The following is a 21,778-nucleotide window of genomic DNA, read 5'->3' on the forward strand; positions in this document are numbered from 1 at the left end:
AGGGGCCACCCAGTGTCACCCCCAATCCCGGGGGGGGTCCCCAGTGTCCTGCCCCCCCCATCCCAGCAAAGGCACAACATGGAGGCGGGGGGGCGGCGTTAAATTACTCCGGTTTATTTATAACAGACCTTCAGCCAGTACAGTACAAAACTTACAGTAGTAGATCTCGTTACACAAATAGCTAATTACAATATCTTACAGGTACAAAAGCTCCTGCGCTCACGGTGGGGGGGGGAAAGGGGGGGTTAAGGGAGGGGGGGTTGTGTGTTTTTTATCCCAAAAAGCGAGTCAAACCTCACAAAAAAGGGAAAGAAAAACCCCAAGACGACAGCGAATCCATGAACGACAAAGGGGTGAGAGGGGCAGGGAGGGAGGGGGCCGGGGTTGGGGGGGGGGGTATTGCACATCGTTTGTTCTTCATACATCTGATTAAAAAATATAGATATTTACAGGAGTAAAGCGTTTACAAAATTCCTACATTTTCGGTTCAGACTTGGACGGGAAAAGGAAAATGATGGAAAGGGAAAGAGAGGACGTTTTGGGGCGGAAAAGCCCGTTTTTGGGGGTGAGGTGGTTGCGTTGGTGTCCACAGAAAAAGGGACAAACCTTTGGTTTCAGCCTCAGGAGACCCCGCTTTGGGGGGGGGGCACCCTGGGCCTGGGCGGGGGGACAGTGGGACTCCCCCCCCCCCGCCCCGCCCCCCCACATTGGGGTTTGGGGAGCACCGAGGGGGGGCAGCTCGGTCGGGACCTCCCCCCCCCCCCCGGGGAGGTTTTTGGTTCTGTCGGCCCCTTTGTGGGGTGAACACCCATTGATGGAGGGGTTACCCCATTATGGGGGGGTCGCCCCATTCTGGGGGGGTCACCCCATTTTAGGGGGTCACCCCATTTGGGAGGGGTTGCCCCATTTTGGATGTCACACCATTTTGGGGGGGTCGCCCCATTCTGGGGGGGTTGCCCCATTCTGGGGGATCACCCCATCTCGGGGGGGTCACCCCATCTTGGGAGGGGTCGCCCCATTTTAAGGTTGTCACCCCATTCTGGGGGTTGCCCCATTCCTGGGGGGTCACCCCATTCCTGGGGGGGGGGGTTGCCCCATTCTGGGGGGTGTTGCCCCATTCTGGGGGTCCCGGCTCCAGTGCCCCCCCCATATCTCACCCCCCAAAACCACGCGGCTCCCAGGGAACAGGGGGCTCAGCTGCAGCAAGTGACCCCCCCCAAAACTCTCCCCCCCCCCCCCGCACACATTGTGACCCCCCCAAAAAATATGGGGGGGTCCCCGCGCCCCCCCTGCAGCAGCGCGGGTTGGAGGTACTGGCCTGAGGAGGAGGAGGAAGGGGAGGAAGAGCCCCCCACACCCCCCCCATTCCTTCATTTATGGGGGGGGCCCAGACCCCCAGCGCCCCACCCAGGGCTGGGGGGGCATCGAGCACCGCGGGGTTGCGGAACTGGGCAGCTCCCAGTACCAAACTGGTTTCTTTGGGGGGGTTGTGGGGGGGTCCCCGCTTTACTTCAACTCGTTAAAGCTCAGGTTGGGTTGGGGGGGTCCCAAGGGGGGGGGTTAGCACCGAATCTGAGGTTCGCACCAAGGAAAGGGCTACGGGGGGGGGTGGAGGGGGGCGGTTTAGTCTCCAAAATTCAAGTGAGACTTTGGGGTGAAAAAGCCAAAAAACAATCAAGAATTGTTATAAAAAGAGCAACTAAGCTTAATAAATAATAGGGGGGGGTGAAGCACAAAAAAGTTCGTTAATATTTAAATAAGTCCGTTTATAAAAAGGCAGATCGTTAAGAGCCCCCCCTCGTCGGGGTTGGGGGGGGGGTGTTAATTATCTATTTTTTCCTTGTTTTTACTTGGTTTTTTAAATACTTTGTAGCTAAAGTCAGTGCAAAGGAGTAGAAAAGGAAATCAAATACCTATTAAATCAAACAAAGAATAAACCAACAGTTCCATGCCTGGGGGGGGGAGTTGGAGATGGGGGGGACATGGGGAGATGGGGACACGGGGACAAGGGGAAATGGGGACATGGGGATATGGGGACAGGGGGACATTGGGACATTGGGATATGGGGACACGAGGACAAGGGGAAATGGGGACATTGGGATATGGGGACACGGGGACAAGGGGAAATGGGGACATTGGGATATGGGGACACGGGGACAAAGGGAAATGGGGACATTGGGATATGGGGACACGGGGACAAGGGGAAATGGGGACATTGGGATATGGGGACACGGGGACATGGGGATATGGGGACACGGGGATATGGGGATATGGGGACACGGGGATATAGGGATATGGGGACACGGGGACATGGGGATATGGGGACATGGGGGGATAGGGACATGGGGGGATAGGGACATGGGGGGATAGGGACATGGGGACACGGGGATATGGGGATATAGGGACATGGGGACATGGGGACATGGGGATCTAGGGACACGGGGACATGGGGATATAGGGACACGGGGACATGGGGATATAGGGACATGGGGACACGGGGATATGGGGACACGGGGATCTAGGGACATGGGGACACGGGGACAGGGGCATATGGGGACACGGGGACATGGCAACATGGGGACATAGGGACATGGGGACACGGGGATATAGGGACATGGGGACATGGAGAGATGGGGACACGGGGACATGGGGATATAGGGACATGGAGAGATGGGGACACGGGGACATGGGGATATAGGGATATGGCGACAGGGGGACACAGGGACAAAGGGATGTGGGGATATAGGGACATGGGGACACGGGGATATAGGGACATGGAGACACTGGGATATAGGGACATGGGGACATAGGGATATGGGGATATAGGGACATGGGGATATGGGGACATGGGGATATGGGGGGATTAGGGACATGGGGGGGTGCTTTTTGGGGTGTTTTCAGGCAGTTTTGTGCTCCCCCCGCACGATGTGGGAGGAGAACTCGTACCGGTCCTGGCTGCGGTGGCCGCAGATGTTGCACTCGAGCGGGTCCCTGAAGCCGTGGCAGCCCATGTGGATGGTGAACATGACGTGGTCGAGGAAGAGGATGCGGCAATGCTCGCACCGGAACGCCCGCACCGGCTCCCCGGCCTCCGTCACCACGCGCAGCCCGGCGCGGGGGGCCCCTCGTCCCCCGCCGGGGGTCCCCTCGCTGCTTTTGGGGTCCTCTTTGGCGTACGCGGGGCTGTGGCGGCCGCCGGCGCCGCTCCCCGGCGGGGGCTGCGAGCTCCGCTCTTCGTGGTTACTCTCGGTGTCCGTGGAGTCCTGGCAACCGTTTTGGGGCGAAACGGCGGGTTCTCGGGTCCGGTAAAGCACCGGCACCGGCTCCGGTGGCTCCTCGGGCCCCTCGGCGCCGTCCCGGCCCCCCGGTACCTCCAAGCGCGTGGGGAGAGGCTGCAGTTGGGTGTAGACGGAGCTGATGACCGGGGTGACCTCGGAGATGCAGTTTGTGGGGGGCAGGCGCAGCGGGCGCAGGGGTTCCCCCCCCAGCAGGGCCAGGGAGCCGCTGTAGGGGGGGTCCAGGGGGTGGGGGGCCGGCAGCACCTCCACGTCCTTCTCGAAGCCGGGGCTCACGTCGAAGGGCAGGTCCGAGAGGGCGAAGCGCATCTGCTTCTCACCTGCAGGACATAGAGACGCGTCAGGGGGGCTGTGGGGTGCGGGGGAAGGTTGGGGGGCAGCCCTGGGTTGGGGGGACCCCCGGGTTTGGGGGGAAGCCCTGGGTTGGGGAGGGAAGCCCTGGTTTGGGAGGCAGTTGTGGTTTTGGGGGGGGACCCTGGTTGTGGGGACAGCCCCGGTTTTGGGGGGGCAGATGTGGTTTTGGGGGGGCAGATGTGGTTTTGGGGGCAGCCCTGGATTTGGGGGGGCAGGTGTGGTTCTGGGGGGCAGCCCTGGTTTGGGGAGGGAAGTCCTGGTTTGGGGAGCAGCCCTGTTTTTTGGGGGGTAGCTGTGGTTTTGGAGGCCAGTCCTGGTTTTGGGGGGCAGTTGTGGTTTGGGGGGCACCCACAGTTTTGGGGGCAGCCCCAGATTTGGGGGGGCAGATGTGGTTCTGGGGAGCAGCCCTGGTTTGGGGAGGGAAGTCCTGGTTTTTGGGGGGTAGCTGTGGTTTTGGAGGCCAGTCCTGGTTTTGGGGGGCAGATGTGGTTTGGGGGGCATCCATAGTTTTGGGGGTAGCCCCGGATTTGGGGACCAGTCATGGCTTGGGGGGGACCCTGGATTTGGGGAGCAGCCTTGGTTTTGGGGGGAAGTTGTGGTTTTGGGGGGGAGACCCTGGTTTTGGGGGCAGCACTGGATTTGGGGAGCAGTCATGGTTTGGGGGGACCCTGGATTTGGGGAGCAGCCCTGATTAGGGGGGTAGTTGTGGTTTTCAGAGGCACCCATAGTTTTGGGGAGCAGCCCTGGTTTTGGGGGCAGCCCTGGTTTTGGTGGGGCAGCCCTGGTTTTGGGGGGGCAGCCCTGGTTTTGGGGGGGCAGCCCTGGTTTTGGGGGGCAGATGTGGTTTGTGGAGCAGTCATGGTTTGGGGAGGCAGCCCTGGTTTTGGGGGCAGTCATGCTTTTGGGGGGCACCCATCGTATCGGGGGCAGCTCTGGTTTTGGGGGGGGGCAGTTGTGATTCTAGTGGTGCAGCCACAGCTTGGGGGACAACCCTTGTTTTGGGGGGCAGCCCCAGTTTGGAGGGGCAGCCCCATTTTTGGGGGCTGCTGTAGTTCCGGAGCCCAACCCTGGTTTTGGGGGCAGACCCAGGTTTGGGGAGCAGCCTGGTTTAAGGGGGTAGCCCTGGTTTAAGGGAGGCAGCACTGGTTTAAGGGGGCAGCCCTGGTTTAAGGGGGCAGCCCTGGTTTAAGGAGGCAGCGCTGGTTTAAGGGGGCAACCCTGGTTTAAGGGGGCAACCCTGGTTTATGGGGGGCAGCGCACGTTTAAGGGGGCAGCCCCAGGTTTGAGGAGCAGCCTGGTTTAAGTGGGCAGCCCTGGTTTAAGGGGGCAGCCCTGGTTTAAGGGGAGCAGCCTGGTTTAAGGGGGCAGCCCTGGTTTAAGGGGAGCAGCCTGGTTTAAGGGGAGCAGCCTGGTTTAAGGGAGCAGCCCTGGTTTAAGGGGGCAGCTCCAGGTTTGGGGAGCAGCCTGGATTAAGGGGGCAGCCCCGGTTTAAGGGAGCAGCTCCAGGTTTGGGGAGCAGCCTGGATTAAGGGGGCAGTGCTGGTTTAAGGGGAGCAGCCTGGTTTAAGGGGGCAACCCTGGTTTAAGAGGGTAGCCCTCGTTTAAGGGGCAGCCCCAGGCTTGGGGAGCAGCCTGGTTTAAGGGGGCAGCGCTGGTTTACGGGAGGCAGCGCTGGTTTAAGGGGGCAGCCCCAGGTTTGGGGAGCAGCCTGGATTAAGGGGGCAGCCTGGTTTAAGGGAGTAGCACTGGTTTAAGGGGGCAGTGCTGGTTTAAGGGGGCAGCGCTGGATTAAGGGGGCAGCGCTGGATTAAGGGGGCAGCGCTGGATTAAGGGGGCAGCCCTGGTTTAAGGGGGCAGCCCTGGTTTAAGGGGGCAGCCCTGGTTTAAGGGGGCAGCCCCAGGTTTGAGGGGCAGCCTCGTTTAAGGGAGCAGCGCTGGTTTAAGGGAGGCAGCGCTGGTTTAAGGGGGCAGCTCCAGGTTTGGGGAGCAGCCTGGATTAAGGGGGCAGCCCTGGTTTAAGGGGGCAGTGCTGGTTTAAGGGAGGCAGCGCTGGTTTAAGGGGGCAGCCCCACGTTTGGGGAGCAGCCTGGTTTAAGGGGGCAGTGCTGGTTTAAGGGAGCAGCCTGGTTTAAGGGGGCAGTGTTGGTTTTGGGGACCAGCCCTAATTTGGGGGAGGGGGGGGGACAAAAGAAAACCCCCTTACCCACGAACTTCTGCGGTGTGGAGCGTTTCCGTTTGGCGAGGCTGTTGCCGAGCCGGTCGAGAAACGGCGGCCGGTCGCTCGAGCCGTGGAGCAGAGAATCCGGCACCATCTCCAGCTCGCGCATCTCGTCACCTGCTGCCACAAAGCAGGAAAATCGGAGTTCACGGGGGGGGAAAACGGGGACACCGTGACCCTGGGGGGCGACTCCGTGCCCGGTTTCGTGTTATCCGGTTAGAACGGCGCATCTAGAGGCACCAAATTGGCCGCGAAACGCCGGAAAAACTCATGGTTTGGTTGCACCCCGAAGCGAAGGGGTTGGAAATGGAATCAAGGGGTGCGTGTGGTGTCCCGGTACTGACCCGGTTGTCCCGGTAGCAGCTGCGGTTCGGCGCTGAGGCTCTGCAGGTAGCTGTGGCAGCGCTCCCGGTGCTCCTCCAACGTGCTCTGCTGCTTGTAGCTGCGCCCGCAGTAGTTGCACTTGTAGGGTTTGCCGACGGTGGGGGAGGAGACTGCGAAAACATGCCAAAAAACACCCCAATATGGTTAAGAACGGTATTTCCCCCTCGCCAAAGGGCTTGGATGGGTGTGGAACGGAGAGAAAAGAGGTAGGAATGGGTTAAAATGAGCGAGGAGGGGAGGAAGATGCGACCCGCGTGGCTGTTGGTGCCGGTCAACGAAACAGCCCCAAAACGCCGCTGTGCGAACCCCAAAGTCGCCCCCACATCGGAACAAGGGCTGGGGGCTCCTATTGAAATAAATCACAATTTGGTGCAATATCTAAAGCAAAACGAGTCATGTTTGGCTCTTGCCAAGCCAACTCTTCCCAAGCCAACCTTTCCCAAGCCAACTCAAATCTTCCCAACCCAACTCTTCCCACACCAGCTCTTCCCAACCCAGCTCTTCCTAACCCAACCCTTCCCAACCCAGCTCTTCCTAACCCAACCCTTCCCAACCCAGCTCTTCCTAACTCAACCCTTCCCAACCCAGCTCTACCCAACCCAACTCTTCCCAAGCCAACTCAACTCTTCCCAAGCCAACTCAACCCTTCCCAAGCCAACTCAACCCTTCCCAAGCCAACTCTTCCCACACCAGCTCTTCCCACCCCAACCCTTCCCAACCCAGCTCTACCCAACCCAACTCTTCCCAAGCCAACTCAACTCTTCCCAAGCCAACTCTTTCCACACCAGCTCTTCCCAACCCAACCCTTCCCAACCCAGCTCTACCCAACCCAACTCTTCCCCACTCAACTCTTCCCAACTCAACTCTTCCCACCCCAACCCTTCCCGACCCAGCTCTACCCAACCCAACTCTTTCCAACCCAGCTCTTTCCAACCCAGCTCTTCCCAACCCAGCTCTTCCCAACCCAGCTCTTCCCAACCCAGCCCTTCCCAACCCAGCTCTTCCCAAGCTAACTCAACTCTTCCCAAACCTTGCTTCACATCAACGTTGATATTTATAGCGGGCAGCCAGGCCCCCCAACTTCTTAATTACTTTACTTTTCATCCTCACCTCTCTCAATTTTCCCCCTTCTGGCTGAAAACGCCCCAAAACGGGCGCCTGGTGTTTTTGCTCCGAGGTGCCACCTAACCCGCGCTCTTTGTTCCTGTCCCGCCGGGCTTCTTTGGGGGTGTTATTTTTGCAGCTTGTGGTTTAACCTTTAACTGCTCTTTTAAAATAAAACACCACACATTTTGACGCTGTAGGTGAATTCGCTTTTACCCCCCGCCCCAACTTTATCACCTGGATTTGTGTGTTTTGCAGCGGTGCCGATTTTACCGGTTCCTGCCCCAAAACCACAGTTAAAAATCAACCCCAAGAAGCTGCTGATGAGCGCAAATTTATCCTCGCGGGCGGCAGCGTTGTCACAAATGTCCCCAAGGGACGCAAGGGTGTCACCGGAACTCAACACCACGCGTTAGGAATTCGCCGCCAGTGACGCGGATGCGACGGCCTCGGCGCCAAATCCCATCGCGTCTCCTTGATCCGCGTCACTTCCAAGCGAAGGTTCCTCCAAATGGCTCCGTTTTGGTGCTTGTCAATGAAATACCAACCGTGTTGGTGCTTCCTGAGCTGCGCTGGAGTCGTCTGTCCCAAATGTGTCCCCAAAATGAAGAGGTTTCTTCTTGAACGTCCGGCGTTTTGGTCTGTGCCCATTACTGAAGAACTGGGTCCATCCTCTTGGAACATTTAAGGTCCCTCTTGGCTTCTCCAGCTCATAAAGATGCTCCAGAGGAATCGCCAAATCATTTTGGGTGGAAAAGACTGAATATCGTCGAGTTCAAGATCATCACATCCCTGCGAACCTCGTCTGTTCGACCCTCCAGGGATGGCGACACCCAACAGCCTTTTATTGGCAAGAAATCACCCCAAATTTCCAACCTCAACCTGATTTACGGGGCCGTGAAGCCACGGGGGTGGGAGATCTCGGGGGGCTGGGGGGTGCTGAAGCTTCTGATCTATTCTCGAGCGTTGTTTGATCTGGGTTTAATACCTCGTCGGTTTTCCTCCTTTCGGACGGCGTGTTATGAGATGAAAGCTCCGCGTCCCCCGCGGGGCCGGCATGAAACGCAGGGGCCCCTCGTTACCCGAAAACGAGGCTTTTCTTGGTAATTAGCTCCCATCAAAGCTAATTTGGGTGGCTGATAGGGTTTGTCCCAATTCTGTGTTGCTTGATTGAACGGATCGAGGCGACGCTTCCTGACCAAGGGGGGACACGATCGGCGATGTCCCCGCACCCCTGAACTGGATGATTTGCGTCCCCTGAGCGAAGCTCAAGTTTTGGCTCTGATTTGGGGTTTGGCCCCATCGAAACCCCACAACCCAACACCAGGGGGGTGGAATAAATGAAGAACAGAGATTTTCCTTAAGGAAACATCTCCCTAGATACACAGGGAGGTATTTTGAAAGCAGGGGACACGCTCTTTGCTCCCCGGAGTCAACGACACCGCGGTTTGTGCCTCCAGCTCCTGCCTTTTTGCTTTCTTAGAGATAAGGAAAGAATGCGGGGATGGGATTTGGCATCAAGCGGCAAAGCCGAGGTTGACCTCACCTTCCCGGAGCCAAACGAATGCGTTCCCGGTCATTTCGGTACCCAAAATGTCACCGCGGCTTCTGAATTGTCACACGTTGCCCTACCCAGGCTGGAGAACCAGATGAGACCCGAAAAGGCTTAGAGAATAAACCATAATGAAGCGCCGGCGCTGTTTTAGACTCAATAGCTTGGGTTTCCCTCCCCAAAATGCCTCTGATGCGGGTGATAAAGTCCCATAGGAATCAGTTTCGCAAAGTGGGAGCATGAAGTCAAAGCATCATTTGAAAAAGGGAGAGATTTGAAGGAAATTGATGTTTTCATGCGAGGGGGAGCAATGAGGAGGCTTTTAGGGGTGGATTTTGTGCTCAGAGGGAGCCCATGATTCTCATTTCAAAAGGTTGGAGCTGCAGGTGTTCAATTGAACTTTAGCAAAGCGCCGGCGCGCGAAACGGGGGGAAAAAGGGTGAAAATAGAGCGTGGATTTCCCATCCAGCCCCCGGTTGTTACATCACGGAAAAAACCACGTCGCAAATGTCATGGTTTGGAAAGGAAAAGGCCAATGTTGAAGCAATGAGTAAAGAAAAGGCGCTCGGGCCGGGGCGCTCCCCAGGGCGGGCCGTGCTGCTCCATAAAACCGATTAAACATTGATCTGTGTGAGAAAGGGGTGCGATCGCTCCCTCGGGAAGTGCGGGGACAAAGCGGCACAAAGGCCTTGGAAGGTCGGTCTGCAACGGGAGGTCGAGGCTCTGGGAAACCGGGCTTAGATGCTTGGCTTTGAGATGTCGCGTTGGGAAAATGGGCTCAGATCCCTGGTTTTTGGAGCCTGGCTTTGGGAAAGGGGGCTCGAATGCCTGGGTTTTGGGCCATGGCTTTAGGAAAATGGGCTCAGCTCCCTGGTTTTTGGAGCCTGGCTTTGGGAAACGGGGCTTGAACGCCTGGGTTTTGGGCCAAGGGTTTAGGAAAATGGGCTCAGCTCCCTGGTTTTTGGAGCCTGGCTTTGGGAAATGGGGCTCGAACGCCTGGGTTTTGGGCCATGGGTTTAGGAAAATGGGCTCAGCTCCCTGGTTTTTGGAGCCTGGCTTTGGGAAACGGGGCTTGAACGCCTGGGTTTTGGGCCATGGCTTTAGGAAAATGGGCTCAGCTCCCTGGTTTTTGGAGCCTGGCTTTGGGAAATGGGGCTCGAATGCCTGGGTTTTGGGCCATGGCTTTAGGAAAATGGGCTCAGATCCCTGGTTTTTGGAGCCTGGCTTTGGGAAATGGGGCTCGAACGCCTGGGTTTTGGGCCATGGCTTTAGGAAAATGGGCTCAGCTCCCTGGTTTTTGGAGCCTGGCTTTGGGAAAATGGGCTCAGATCTCTTGTTTTTGGGCCATTGCTTAAGGAAACTGGGCTCAACCCCCTTGTTTGCACCATTGCTTTGGGAAATCAGCCTCAAATCCCTGGTTTTTGGGCCATGGCTTTAGGAAAATAGGCTTAGATCCCTGTTTTTTGCACCATCGCTTTAGGAAAATGGGCTCAAATATCTGGTTTTGCACCATGGCTTTAGGAAACTGAGCTCAAATCCCCAGTTTTGCAACATCACTTTATGAAACTGGGCTCAAATCCCTGTTTTCTTGGCCATGGCTTTGGGAACTGGGCCCAAATCCCTGTTTTCTTGGCCATAGTTTTGGGAAACCAGGCTCAAATCCCTGTTCTTTGGGCCATACTTTTGAAAAAATGGGTCCAAATTCCTGGTTTTGGGGCCATCACTTTGGGAAAATGGGTTCAGATCTCTGGTTTTCGGGTCATCGCTTTGGGAAACTGAGCTCAAATCCCTGCTTTTGGATCATAGCTTTGGGAAACTGAGCTCAAATCCCTGGTTTTGCACCATCACTTTAGGAAACTGGACTCAAATCCCTGCTTTTTGGACCATGGCTTTGAGGAAACGGGTTCAGATCTCTGGTTTTCGGGCCGTCGCTTTGGGAAACTGAGCTCAAATCCCTGCTTTTGCACCATGGCTTTGGGAAAATGGGTTCAGACCTCTGGTTTTCAGGGCATCACTTTGGGAAACTGAGCTCAAATCCCTGCTTTTTGGATCATAGCTTTGGGAAACTGAGCTCAAACCCCTGGTTTTGCACCATCACTTTGGGAAACTGGACTCAAATCCCTGCTTTTTGGACCATGGCTTTGGGAATACAGGTTCAGACCTCTGGTTTTCGGGCCATCGCTTTGGGAAACTGAGCTCAAATCCCTGCTTTTGCACCATGGCTTTGGGAAAACGGGTTCAGACCTCTGGTTTTCAGGGCATCACTTTGGGAAACTGAGCTCAAATCCCTGCTTTTTGGATCATAGCTTTGGGAAACTGAGCTCAAACCCCTGGTTTTGCACCATCACTTTGGGAAACTGGACTCAAATCCCTGCTTTTTGGACCATGGCTTTGGGAATACAGGTTCAGACCTCTGGTTTTCGGGCCATCGCTTTGGGAAACTGAGCTCAAATCCCTGCTTTTGCACCGTGGCTTTGGTAAACCGGGCTCAGTCCCCCGTTTTCGCCCCCCCCGGCGCGTACCCACCGGAGTGCGTGCGCAGGTGGCCGGTGAGCGCGTCCCTCCGGCGACAGGCGTAGTTGCAGAAGGGACACTTGAAGGGTTTCTCGCCCGAGTGCAGCTTGATGTGGCGCAGGAGGTTTCCCTTCTGGGTGAAGGAGGCTCCGCACTGGTTGCAGTGGAACGGCCTTTCTCCTGCAAACACACACAAACTCCTCATTAAACGGCGCTTTGCTAATTTGGGGGAAGAGCAGCTTGTGGATCAACAGCCTGAGAGAGCAGAAGTTTGATAAGGAAAGTCCCAGTTTAACGAGTGGCTGGTTTTTGGGACCCTCACAAGAAGAAACACCTTGAGGTGCTGGAGAAGGGAACGGAGCTGAGGAAGGGGGTTGAGGTTGGAAATTAGGGAGAATTCATCTATTAAAGGGCTGTTGGGCATTGAACAGGCTGCCCAGGGCAGTGCTGGAGTCGCCATCCCTGGAGGGGTTTAAAAGGTGTTTAGATGAGGTTTAGGGTTTAGGTTTAGTGCTGGAGTTGGGTTCTGGTTGGATCGATGATCCTGAGGGTCTGTTCCAACCGAAATTATGATTCTATGAAATTAAGGTGATGCTGGAGAAACTGGGGTGATGGTGGAAACACCCGGTAGAAGAGGAAACAGCCTCAAGTTGCACCAGGGGAGGCTGAAGGGGCAAATTTGGGGCGATTCCTTCCCCAAAGGGCACTGAACAGGTTGCCCAGGGCAGTGCTGGAGTCGCCATCCCTGGGGGGTTTAAAAGGTGTTTAGATGAGGTTTAGGGTTTAGGTTTAGTGCTGGAGTTGGGTTATGGCTGGGTTGATGATCCTGAGGGTCTGTTCCAACCAAAATGATTCTGTGATTCTATGAAATTAAGGTGACGCTTGAAAGCACCTTGTAGAAGAGGAAACAGCCTCACATTGCACCAGGGGAGGCTGAGGGGGCAAATTTGGGGTGATTCCTTCCCCAAAGGGCTGTGGGGCATTGAACACACGGTGGTGGAGTCGCCATGCCTGGGGGGGTGAACAGGTGACATTCATGGGGACATTTTAGCACCGGTGTTGCGTTGCGGTTGGACTCAATGATGTGGAGGTTTCTGTCCCTCCCCGGGGTGGAATCATAGAATCACAGAACCATTTTGGGTGGAAAAAACACCCTTTGTCGGTGTCACCCCCGTCCCAAAACGCGTCCCCACGTCCCCCTCACCGGTGTGGCTGCGCTTGTGCACCATGAGCACGTTGGGGCCGATGCACACCATGCCGCACACGTCGCACTTGAGTTTGCCGTTGGGCAAGCGGATGCCGCCCGGCGAGTGCGGCTCCGGGCCCGTCCCGTCGCAGTAGCCCAAGGGTTCGGAGAGCGAGTCGTCCACGATGACGCTGTCGTCCTTGTCCAGCGCGCGGTCGTCCTGCGCCAGCAGCCGGCTGCCCTCCTCATCGCTGTACATCTCCACCTTGATGGAGTTCGCTGCGAGGAAGCGGGAGAGGATTAAACCTTAGATTAAACCATAAAACAGTCGCCAGCACAGCTTAGGCGGGGTTTAACACCTAAAACAGCGGGAGGCGCGACTTATTTGCGATAAACACGCGTCTTGTTTTGTCCACTGGGCAAGAACGGGCACAAAACGCATCGTGGGATGTGATGGGAGGGATGGTTCGCACACCAAGGTGTGAAGACAAAGTGTGCTGGATTCAAAGAACCACTCGTGCCCGTAAAGTGCAGCAGAGGAAGGGAAAATATTCAATTTGGACTCCCTGAAGCAGTAAAAGCTCAAAATGCAGCGGCACAAAGAGCCCAACACACGTTTTGGGGTTGGTCAGTGAATCCTGGCTTGTTAAGGATGTTGTTTCACGCTGAGTTTCCATCTTTGCTGCGGGATCCGCTATCAAAAGGTACAAAAAGCCACTCAAGAAGGTGGTTGGATGCACCGGTTGGTGCCTCCCCAGCTCTGTCCCCTCCATCCCAAACCGGGGATGGTGACAAATCCTCGTTTGTCGCTGACCCCCGATGCACTAAAGCGAAGCGAAAAGCTCCTCTGCCAGATACATCAACATTCGCCGCGCTTTGATTCTTCTCATCGCGTCTCCTTTTAAACATCTTTTCCCCCATTCCCTGGGGGCTTATTTCATTTTCCCGGGTGGGCAAGTATTGTTGTGTAATTCTCTTTTCAGAAGGAGCGCGGTGCTGAGCGGAACAGGTTATGTAACACTCCGGCTCCTCCGGGCACGACGTCTGCGGCCGGGGAGTCGCGTGGGATCAGCGGCGCCGCGGGGAAGGGAGCGGAATTGTCCTCCCGTCCGTGCACCCCGGCCCCTTCGCTTCTCATCAAGCTCTCAGAACCCAGGAACAAACACAAAGCGCCGAGGTTGAGTTTCTCGGCGGAGCGGCCGAGCGGCTTCGGGGGCGGATGGAAAGTAAAGGGGGAAATGGCAGCGGAGGTGATGCAGGCTGGAAATGGGGTGTTCTGGGGAGGGGGGGGTTAGGTTGGGTTGGAAGGAGCGAGCGTCAAACGCCGGGATTTAAGCGGGGGTGTCGCAAGTGTCCTCGCTGGGCACACGTGGGAAAGGGGTGGGTGGGAATGGAAGGATGGGAAAGGGATGGATGGATGGGAAAAGCACAGTGGGAAAGGGATGGAGGGAAAGGGAAAGGGATAGATGGGAAAAGGATGGATGGAAAAGGGAGAGATGGGAAAGGGACGGATGGACAGGAAAGGGATAGTGGGAAAAGGATGGATAGAAGGGAAAGGGATGGATGGATGGATGGGAAAGGGTCAGATGGAAAAGGGATGGATGGAAAAGGGACGGATGGAAGGGAAAGGGACGGATGGAAAAGGGAAAGATGAGAAAGGGACAGATGGAAGGGAAAGGGACGGATGGGAAAGGGACAGATGGGAAAGGGACGGATGGGAAAGGGACGGATGGATGGGAAAGGGACGGATGGATGGGAAAGGGACGGATGGATGGGAAAGGGATGGATGAATGGGAAAGGGATGCACAGGAAAGGGACGGATGGGAAAGCCATATATAGAAAAACAACATGGAATCGCCCGTGGGAAGGCAGGAGAGAGGGAAAATCAGACCCTTGCGGGTTTTATCCTCTTGGGTTGAAAACCAGAGTCAGAACCCATAAAAAACCCCATGGCAGCAGCAGCCGGCACCGCTGTCACACCCGGGAGCAGGACAGACCCCGGCGGGGGTTTTGGGGTGAAATGGGGGTTTTTGGGTACTCACCACTGAGCGAGCGGCTCGGGGAGGAGTGCTGGCTGTTGGGGGTGCTCACCGTGGCGCCCACGATGGCCGAGCTGAACTCCTTCTCCAGCGAGGAATCCCCGCTGCCTTCGGGAGGGGAAACACACATCAGCGGCACCCAAAACCCCCCCAGTTTCAAAAGGGGGTGCTGTGGGGTTGGGGGACGCGGCGTCACCCCCACCGCACCGTCCCGCCCAGAGCTCGGTGCTTTCTGGACCGCGCTCCTCCAGCCACCACCATCCCCAAAACCCACCCTGGTGGCAATGGTGACAATGCCCAGGTGCCACTCGCACCCCAGGGACACCCCGGACGGACCCCGCGATGGGCCCGTTCACACCAAAAGTCAATTCGGTTTGCGCGGCACCTCCGACTCATTCTTTCCCCTTGGGGCGCAGCCGGTTTCTGTTCCGGTGACACCGTCTGGGGGGCCCTGCCAGCCCCCCCATGTCCCCAGGGTGCCAGGATGGGGACAGCTGGTCTCACAAGGGCCCTTAGTGCAGCTGGGAATGTTATATTGGAATATTCCCACCTGCAGAAACTCTTCTCCTGGGGCCCCCAGTTCGGCCAAGGACCCCCAGTTCACCCCAGGGCTCCCAGTTCGGCCCGGGGTCCCCAGTTCACCCCAGGGCTCCCAGTTCACCCCAGGGCCCCCAGTTCGACCCCAGGGCCCCCAGTTCGGCCCCGGGCTCCCAGTTCGGCCCGGGGTCCCCAGTTCACCCCAGGGCTCCCAGTTCGGCGCCGGGCCCCCAGTTCAGCCCAGGGGCCCCAGTTCATCCCAGGGCCCCCAGTTTGATCCCGGGCGCCCAGTTCACCTCGGGGCTCCCAGTTCGGCCCAGGGCCCCCCGTTCACTCCAGGGCCCCCACTTGGGCCCGGGGTCCCCAGTTCACCCCAGGGCCCCCAGTTCACCCCAGGGCCCGCAGTTCGGCCCGGGGCCCCCAGTTCGGCCCAGGTCCCCCAGCTCAGCCCAGTGGCCCCAGTTCAGCCAGGGGCCCCCAGTTCGGCTGGGTGCTCCCAGTTCACCTCAGGGCCCCCAGTTCGGCCTGGGGGCTCCCAGTTCAGCCCAGAGCTCCCAGTTCAGCCCAGGGGCCCCAGTTCAGCCCAGAACTCAACAGCAACCAGGACACTGAGCTCAGGAACCATCTCCTTAAACCACAATTCAGTCGGGACCCCCAGCCCCATTCACCCCCCCAGGGGTTGCTCTTTCCTCCCGCAGTCACTGATTTGGTGAACCCCCCCCCATCCCCAGTGAACTTGAGTCTCATGAAGCCGCCGCGACACAAGGGGTTAACGAGAAAGCTGAGTAACGAGCTTTGTGGAGGGGGGGGAGAACCCCTCTCCCCATCACTCCAAGGACCAAAACCCCCCAGGGGTCCACATTCCCTTCCATAGGGACTGCGGGGGGGTCCGGGCGCTTTTCCCCCCTCCCCACCAACACTGGGGGTTCAAACCCCCCAATATCCATGAGATTCACTCCCTGTGCATCCCCCTGCGTGCGGCACTGAGTTATCTCAATCTCCCCCCCCGTTATGTTATTCTCCCCGTACCTCGATGCCCCGGAGCGCTACCGCAGCCAACTCCTTGGAAACCGGGGCCGCACGCAGCCGCTCACCTTCCAGGAAGAGCGGATTATTCCTGGAAACCAGGGAAAAACCACCGCCGGTTTTACCGGCAGAGAGCACCGGGGAGCGGGAACCACGGGGGGGACACGGGGGTTTGACACAGGACCCGAAACCCGGGCGGGAAATGGAGGGTGCGACGGGCAGAGCGACGACGGCATCGTCGACGGCTCCGGGAGCGGAGGGGACATTGTCATTGGGACCCCCCCGGGATGTGGGGAGATGCTCGGGTGCAAAAAGAGGCGATTCGCAGCTTTCCAGCATCCGTATCAAACCAGCGGAGCCGCCGCGAGTTGGGTTTTGGTGGCTTTGCTAAACCCGACCTTGGTGCCGGGTTTAAGGCTGAGAGCGCCCGGGTGATGCTGACAGCAGAAACCCCCGTTTGCCAGAGGAAAACCCCGTTTTCCAGCCCGTTCCCTATCCCGGCGCCTCGGGGAAAGGCTCAGCACCCCAAACTGGAGCTGAAGTTCAAGGCTGAGAAGAATAGAAGCCAAAAAGTGGCTCCTTGGCTCTTTCGGGTACAAAGGTTGGATGTGGTGCGCTGTTCTCTGCTCCAAACTCAGCTCCGCTACCCTCTGGATGCCAGGGGATCCCCCTCTTGTACCCCAAAGGATCCCTCTTGTACCCTAAAGGATCCCTGTTTAACCCAAAGGATCCCTCTTGTAACCCAAAGGATCCCTCTCGTAGCCTAAAGGATCCTCCTTCTAGCCCAAAGGATCCCCCTTTTATCCTAAACAACCCCCCTAATCCCAAAGGTTCCCCCTAATCCCAAAGGATCCCTCTTGTATCCCAAAGGATCCCCCTAACCCCAAAGGTTCCCCCTAACCCCAAAGGTTCCCCCTAACCCCAAAGGATCCCTCTTCTATCCCAAAGGATCCCCCTTTTAACCCAAAGGATCCCCCATGGTAACCGAGTCGATCCCACCACCCAAACCTCCCCAAATTCGGGGTCCCCAGCAATTCCCCTCCCCAAAAACTCCTCAGATTTTGGGCAATTTCGGGCGACATTTGGTTGGCTCCCAAAGGGACACGCTCCGAGCGACCCCCCCCACCCAAACACCCCTTTTTGGGGGGGGTTTTTTGGGGGGTCCCCCCACGATACCGGCTCCGTCCCACCCAGAACCCTTTCAAAACCGCTCTGTTTTCCGGTGAAGAATTCAAAGGCAAAAACCACCCCGCATTTCGCATTTTGCGAAGAGTTTCCGGGCTTTCGGTTGACGAACTTAAGAGTTCGTTTAATTAAAACCTGTTTCGCAGAAGTGAGTTTCGAGGCTCCGCTCCGTTTCCTCTGCTCATCGCAGTGCTCAGCCGCCCAACCTTAATTAGCAGGCGCTGACCTCGGCCCTAACGATGAGCTGAGCTTCGTTAGGTTGGTACCAACCTCTAGGTTGGGGGATTCGCTCCGCAAGCACCATACGAGCGCAGAATCATCGGGGAGACCCTCGAGCTCCTTCTGCCTTCGCCGCTTCTAAACCTGCACCAAGTTTGACCCGAACCCCCCGTTTTTAAGACAGACAAAGCGAGGGGTTCGCACCCCAAACCATCCCAAACCCACCGGTGGGATTTGCAGGCGAGCGGATCAACCTAAATATCAAATTGTGGGTTCAACATCCCTGAGATTGGGACTGAACCCCCTGTTTCGGGAGCCCCAAAGAAGGACCAACCTCCCTGACACCTCCCGCTGTCGAGAGGGAAAATCCTTTCCATAAAAGGCATAACCCGAGCCTAAACTTCCCAGGCTCAGCCTAAATACCACTCTTTTCAAACGAGCCGTTTATTACGCTTCTCAGGTACTTAAGGAAAGATGCTGATGCCCTGAATCCCGTTCAACACTCAATCCGTGACATCGAAGCGACCGAGATGGGGACAGAGGACGAACCCGAGCGTCACCGACCCGAAAACGCCGCTAAAACCGAGATGGGACGTACCAGATATGTAAGATCGGCCATTACAGTCTTCTATGTCCATCCTTCAGGTGCTTTGCTGAAAGAGAAGAGCAGAGCGGGGTCAGAGCTGCTCAAACTCCCCCCCTCCCGCGCTAAAACCGGCTTTTGGAGCTGGTATTTACACCGGGAAACGCGGCGGGTCCGTCCCAAGGCGAAGGTTTTGGCTTATCTATGAGAAACCACAGGGTTTTGGGCACGAGATGCTGTCCCAACAGCAAAGAATCAACCGCATGTGTTGCTCGCCCCATTTGGGGAGATAACGAATGTTTTATATATTCAAACAGGTTTTATTTGGTGATTATTCCGGCTGTTTAAGGAACAAAACGAGCCCGGTTTGAGAAACAAGGGGTTTTGCTGTTGGGGGGTGGAAATGGAGGGTTTGCCACGGAGAACAATTAAAAATCAAGCAATAATTAGCGGGGATGAATCTCCTCGCAAAGGGGATCGCGTGGTGGCTCCTTCGCCCCATTTGTCCACAAGCCCCAGGGGGTTTTTGGGGTGTTTTGGTGCCTTTTCGGAGTGGAAAGACACCAGTTGCTGCCTTTTGGTGCCGCCCCTTTGAAACATGGATTTACTCTTACAACAACTTCTTGAATGGTACCAACAGCAACGCCGGGTAAGCACAGATGCAGATGAGGTGCCTTAAGCTGGGCTTAGCGCCCCTAAGCTGGGCTTAGCGCCCCGGAATGTAAGATGAACGGAGAAGAACGTAATTCAGGTCGGAATCTCTTAAACTTCACGCAATTTATAAACTAATAAAATAAAGAGCAAGGGCCGAGCGACCGATGGGTGAACACAGAACAACCGCTCACAGCGGGACCTGGGAACACAGATGACGAGACGTTAATTTCCCTTCGTATAATCAGCCAATAATGACCCAAATCTAAAAGAGACGATGAGCCCGTTCCGTACGCTCCTCCTCGTTAAAAGAGATCGAATCCTCGCTCCTTTTGTGTTTGAAAATGAAATAGGAATTAAATCAAGCACCGGGGTTGATTCAGGACCCCCATGCCGGGGGTTATTTGGCCTCGCAAAGGGGAATCGCAACTTGTGTGTGTGACACCGATTGGGGCCAAACCTCCTGGTTTGGGGCTGAATCTCCCGGTTTGGGGCTGAATCTCCCGGTTTGGGGCCGTCTCGGGTTCTTCATCAGGTGGGATCATCAGCTTGGGAAGCGCAGCCTGAAACACGCAGGGAAATGAGAGCAGAACGGCGCCGCTCGCGCCCTCCCCTCCGAAATGAGGACTTTGCCCCAAGCGGCGACGCTCAAGGAATAAGGAATAAAAAATAACTCCTCAGAATTAACCCAATTTATAACAAATACATGCTCCGTCTGGGCGTGATGTAATTAGCAAACGCCCTTTGCGCTAATAACGAGCTGTTAATAACGGGCTCCGAGCGGCCCCGGGATGGTAGAATACCCCAAAATACCACGTTTCCCCCCATTTTCCCGTACGGGGGGGTGACGCTTGGAGCAGCGAACGCAACACAAGCGTCGCCCGCTCACCGATGTGATTCCGCTTCAAAGCCGCCAATGGCAAAAAGCAGCACAAACAATAATAAATCCCTCATTTTAAAGCCGTTCCCGGGGTCCGGCGGCCGCCACCGGGTTGGAATCGCTGGCCAAGCAGGAATTGAGTCTGTGTTGGGTGCCACAGCCCCTCCGGGTGTCACCAAATCACAACCTGAGCCCGCAAGAGAGGGGAAGAGTCTGGAGGATGGAGAAGCCGCTTCTTCTTCAGTGTTTGTTCGGACAGACGGACGCGTTCGCTAACGATGCTCAGGTTTTAAATGGAATCGATTCGCTGGGAGCGGAGGAAAATTCCCCCCTGGGTTGCGTGGTGAAATTCCCTGATCCTGAAATTGCGCGAATGCGACGGGCGCTGGGGACACTGAGAGTTTTGGGGACACTGAGTTGTTTTGGGGACACCGAGTGTCTTGGGGACACTGAGTGCTTTGGGGACACTGGGGTGTCCCTGAGTGTTCGTGAGCAAAAGGTGAAATGGGGACAAACCCCATAATCTGGGGGCACCAGGGGGATGGGACCCACGAGTGTCCCCCAAAAATGTTGGTGTCCAAGGGACCCCCCTCCATGTATCTGGGACTTCATGAAGGAGCAACCGGAGCCTTGTCCCGGCCCCCTGGGGGACCCCCCTGGTTTGGGGTGATCAAAGGGAGCGGGTTGGTGGCACCGGGGTTTTTGGGAGCCCCCCCAATGTCCCCAAAGCTGCTGTGCAGCCAATAATGGGGGGGACACGTAGAAATGGGGGGAATGCATAGAAACGGGGGGGACGCACAGAAACGGGGGGGACCCCACACCTGAGCATCCCCCCCACATCAATGGGGGGGCAAGAGGCCCCCCCCCAAAATCCCAAGGCGGGAAACGATGCCCAACGCAGACGGACAAACGGACCCCACCACAGCCCCCCCCGCGCTGGGGAAAGGGCTACGAGGGGATTTCAGGGCTCCCCCCTCACCCAAACGGGACCCCGTGGGGGGGTGGACCCTCCCCAAACCCCTGACATCCCCAGCACACGGGCCCAAAGGAGCCGGACACCCCCCCCCTCAAACACCCCCCCCGCTCCCTGACAGCCCCCCCCGCCGCCCCCCGTTCTCTCACCGGCGGGGCGCGGGGAGGCCCCCCCGGGCCGGCCCGGCCGCGGGGCTCAGGGAGCGGCGGGGGGGGCTCAGGGCCGCGGCGGCTCCATCGGCGGCTCCACCGGCGGCGGCTTCACCTGAGGAGCGCCCGGGCCCCCCCGAGCCACTTCCGGCCCCCGCGCGCCGCCAGCCCGCGCGGCCGAGCGCCGAGCGCCTCGAGCAGGGGGGCGCCACCGCCGCCGCCATGGGGGGGGGAGGAGAGGGGGGGGCGGGAGGGCGCGCTCAGCCGAGCGCCGGCGCATCGAGCGGCCGCCGGCTGCACAGGGGAGGGCAGCGGAGCGCCGAGAGCGGTGAGTGGAGGAGTGGGGAGCGCCGAGGGCATCGATGGAGGTGGGGGAGGTTGAGCGGGGGTGGTCGATAGGCGGTGATCGATAGGCGATGATTGATAAGGTGATGATCGATAGGCAGTGATCGATAGGCGGTGATCAATAGGCAGTGATCGGTAGGCAGTGACCGATGCGTGATGATCAAATGGCGGTGATCGATAGGTGGTGATCGATAGGTGGTGATTAGGCAATAATCGATAACAGATGAGGGTCCCATAAGGTCAGGGGGTTCCACAGGGTCAGGGGTCAGGGGGTCTTGAGGGGTCAATGGGGTCCCATAAGGTTGGGGGGGTCCCATAGGGCCAGGGGTTATGTGGGATCAGGGGTCCTGTGGGGTCAAGTGGGTCCCATAGGGTTGGGGGTGTTCCCATAAGGTTGAGGGGGTCCTATAGAGTCAGGGGTTATATGGGGTCAGGGAGTCCTGTGGGGTCAAGGGGGTCCCATAGGGTCGGGAGGGTCCCATAAGGTTGGGGGGAGGTCCCATAATGTTGAGAGGATCCCATAGAGTCAGGGGTTATATGGGGTCAGGGGGTCCCATAGGGCCAGGGGTCACTTAGGGTCCCA

The 21,778-nt window shown here is 57.4% G+C and overlaps 1 protein-coding gene across 5 annotated transcripts; it reads right to left on the bottom strand.

The window, feature by feature from the left end:
* Positions 1-1,254: 1,254 nt before the first annotated feature.
* On the bottom strand, positions 1,255-20,979 carry IKZF4 (IKAROS family zinc finger 4). 5 transcript variants are annotated; one of them, XM_071799863.1, is made up of 9 exons: positions 20,851-20,979; positions 18,213-18,267; positions 14,651-14,755; positions 12,627-12,887; positions 11,435-11,602; positions 6,213-6,362; positions 5,854-5,988; positions 3,543-3,616; positions 1,255-3,392 (listed from the first exon to the last, which is right to left on the bottom strand). In XM_071799863.1, exons 2-9 carry the CDS (start codon positions 18,250-18,252, stop codon positions 2,898-2,900), a joined length of 1,428 nt encoding a protein of 475 aa, XP_071655964.1. In that variant the 5' UTR covers positions 18,253-18,267; positions 20,851-20,979; the 3' UTR covers positions 1,255-2,897. The 5 variants fall into 5 exon arrangements, with proteins under 5 accessions (XP_071655964.1, XP_071655962.1, XP_071655965.1 ...); XM_071799861.1 differs by having other exon boundaries at positions 1,255-3,616; XM_071799864.1 differs by lacking the exon at positions 20,851-20,979 and adding an exon at positions 16,214-16,301 and having other exon boundaries at positions 1,255-3,616.
* Between the last annotated feature and the right edge of the window lie 799 nt (positions 20,980-21,778).

Source organism: Patagioenas fasciata, chromosome 28 (assembly GCF_037038585.1).
Source record: "Patagioenas fasciata isolate bPatFas1 chromosome 28, bPatFas1.hap1, whole genome shotgun sequence".
NCBI classification, from domain to species: Eukaryota; Metazoa; Chordata; class Aves; order Columbiformes; family Columbidae; genus Patagioenas; species Patagioenas fasciata.

Excerpts from the sequence above, each read along its gene's own strand:
- IKZF4 (XM_071799861.1), bottom strand. The coding sequence starts at position 18,252 with ATGGACATAGAAGACTGTAATGGCCGATCTTACATATCTG. Across the intron at positions 5,989-6,212 it reads GCTGCTACCGGGACAACCGG|CAGGTGACGAGATGCGCGAG; the intron begins GTCAGTACCGGG and ends GCTTTGTGGCAG. Across the intron at positions 3,617-5,853 it reads CACACCGCAGAAGTTCGTGG|GTGAGAAGCAGATGCGCTTC; the intron begins GTAAGGGGGTTT and ends TATGTCCTGCAG.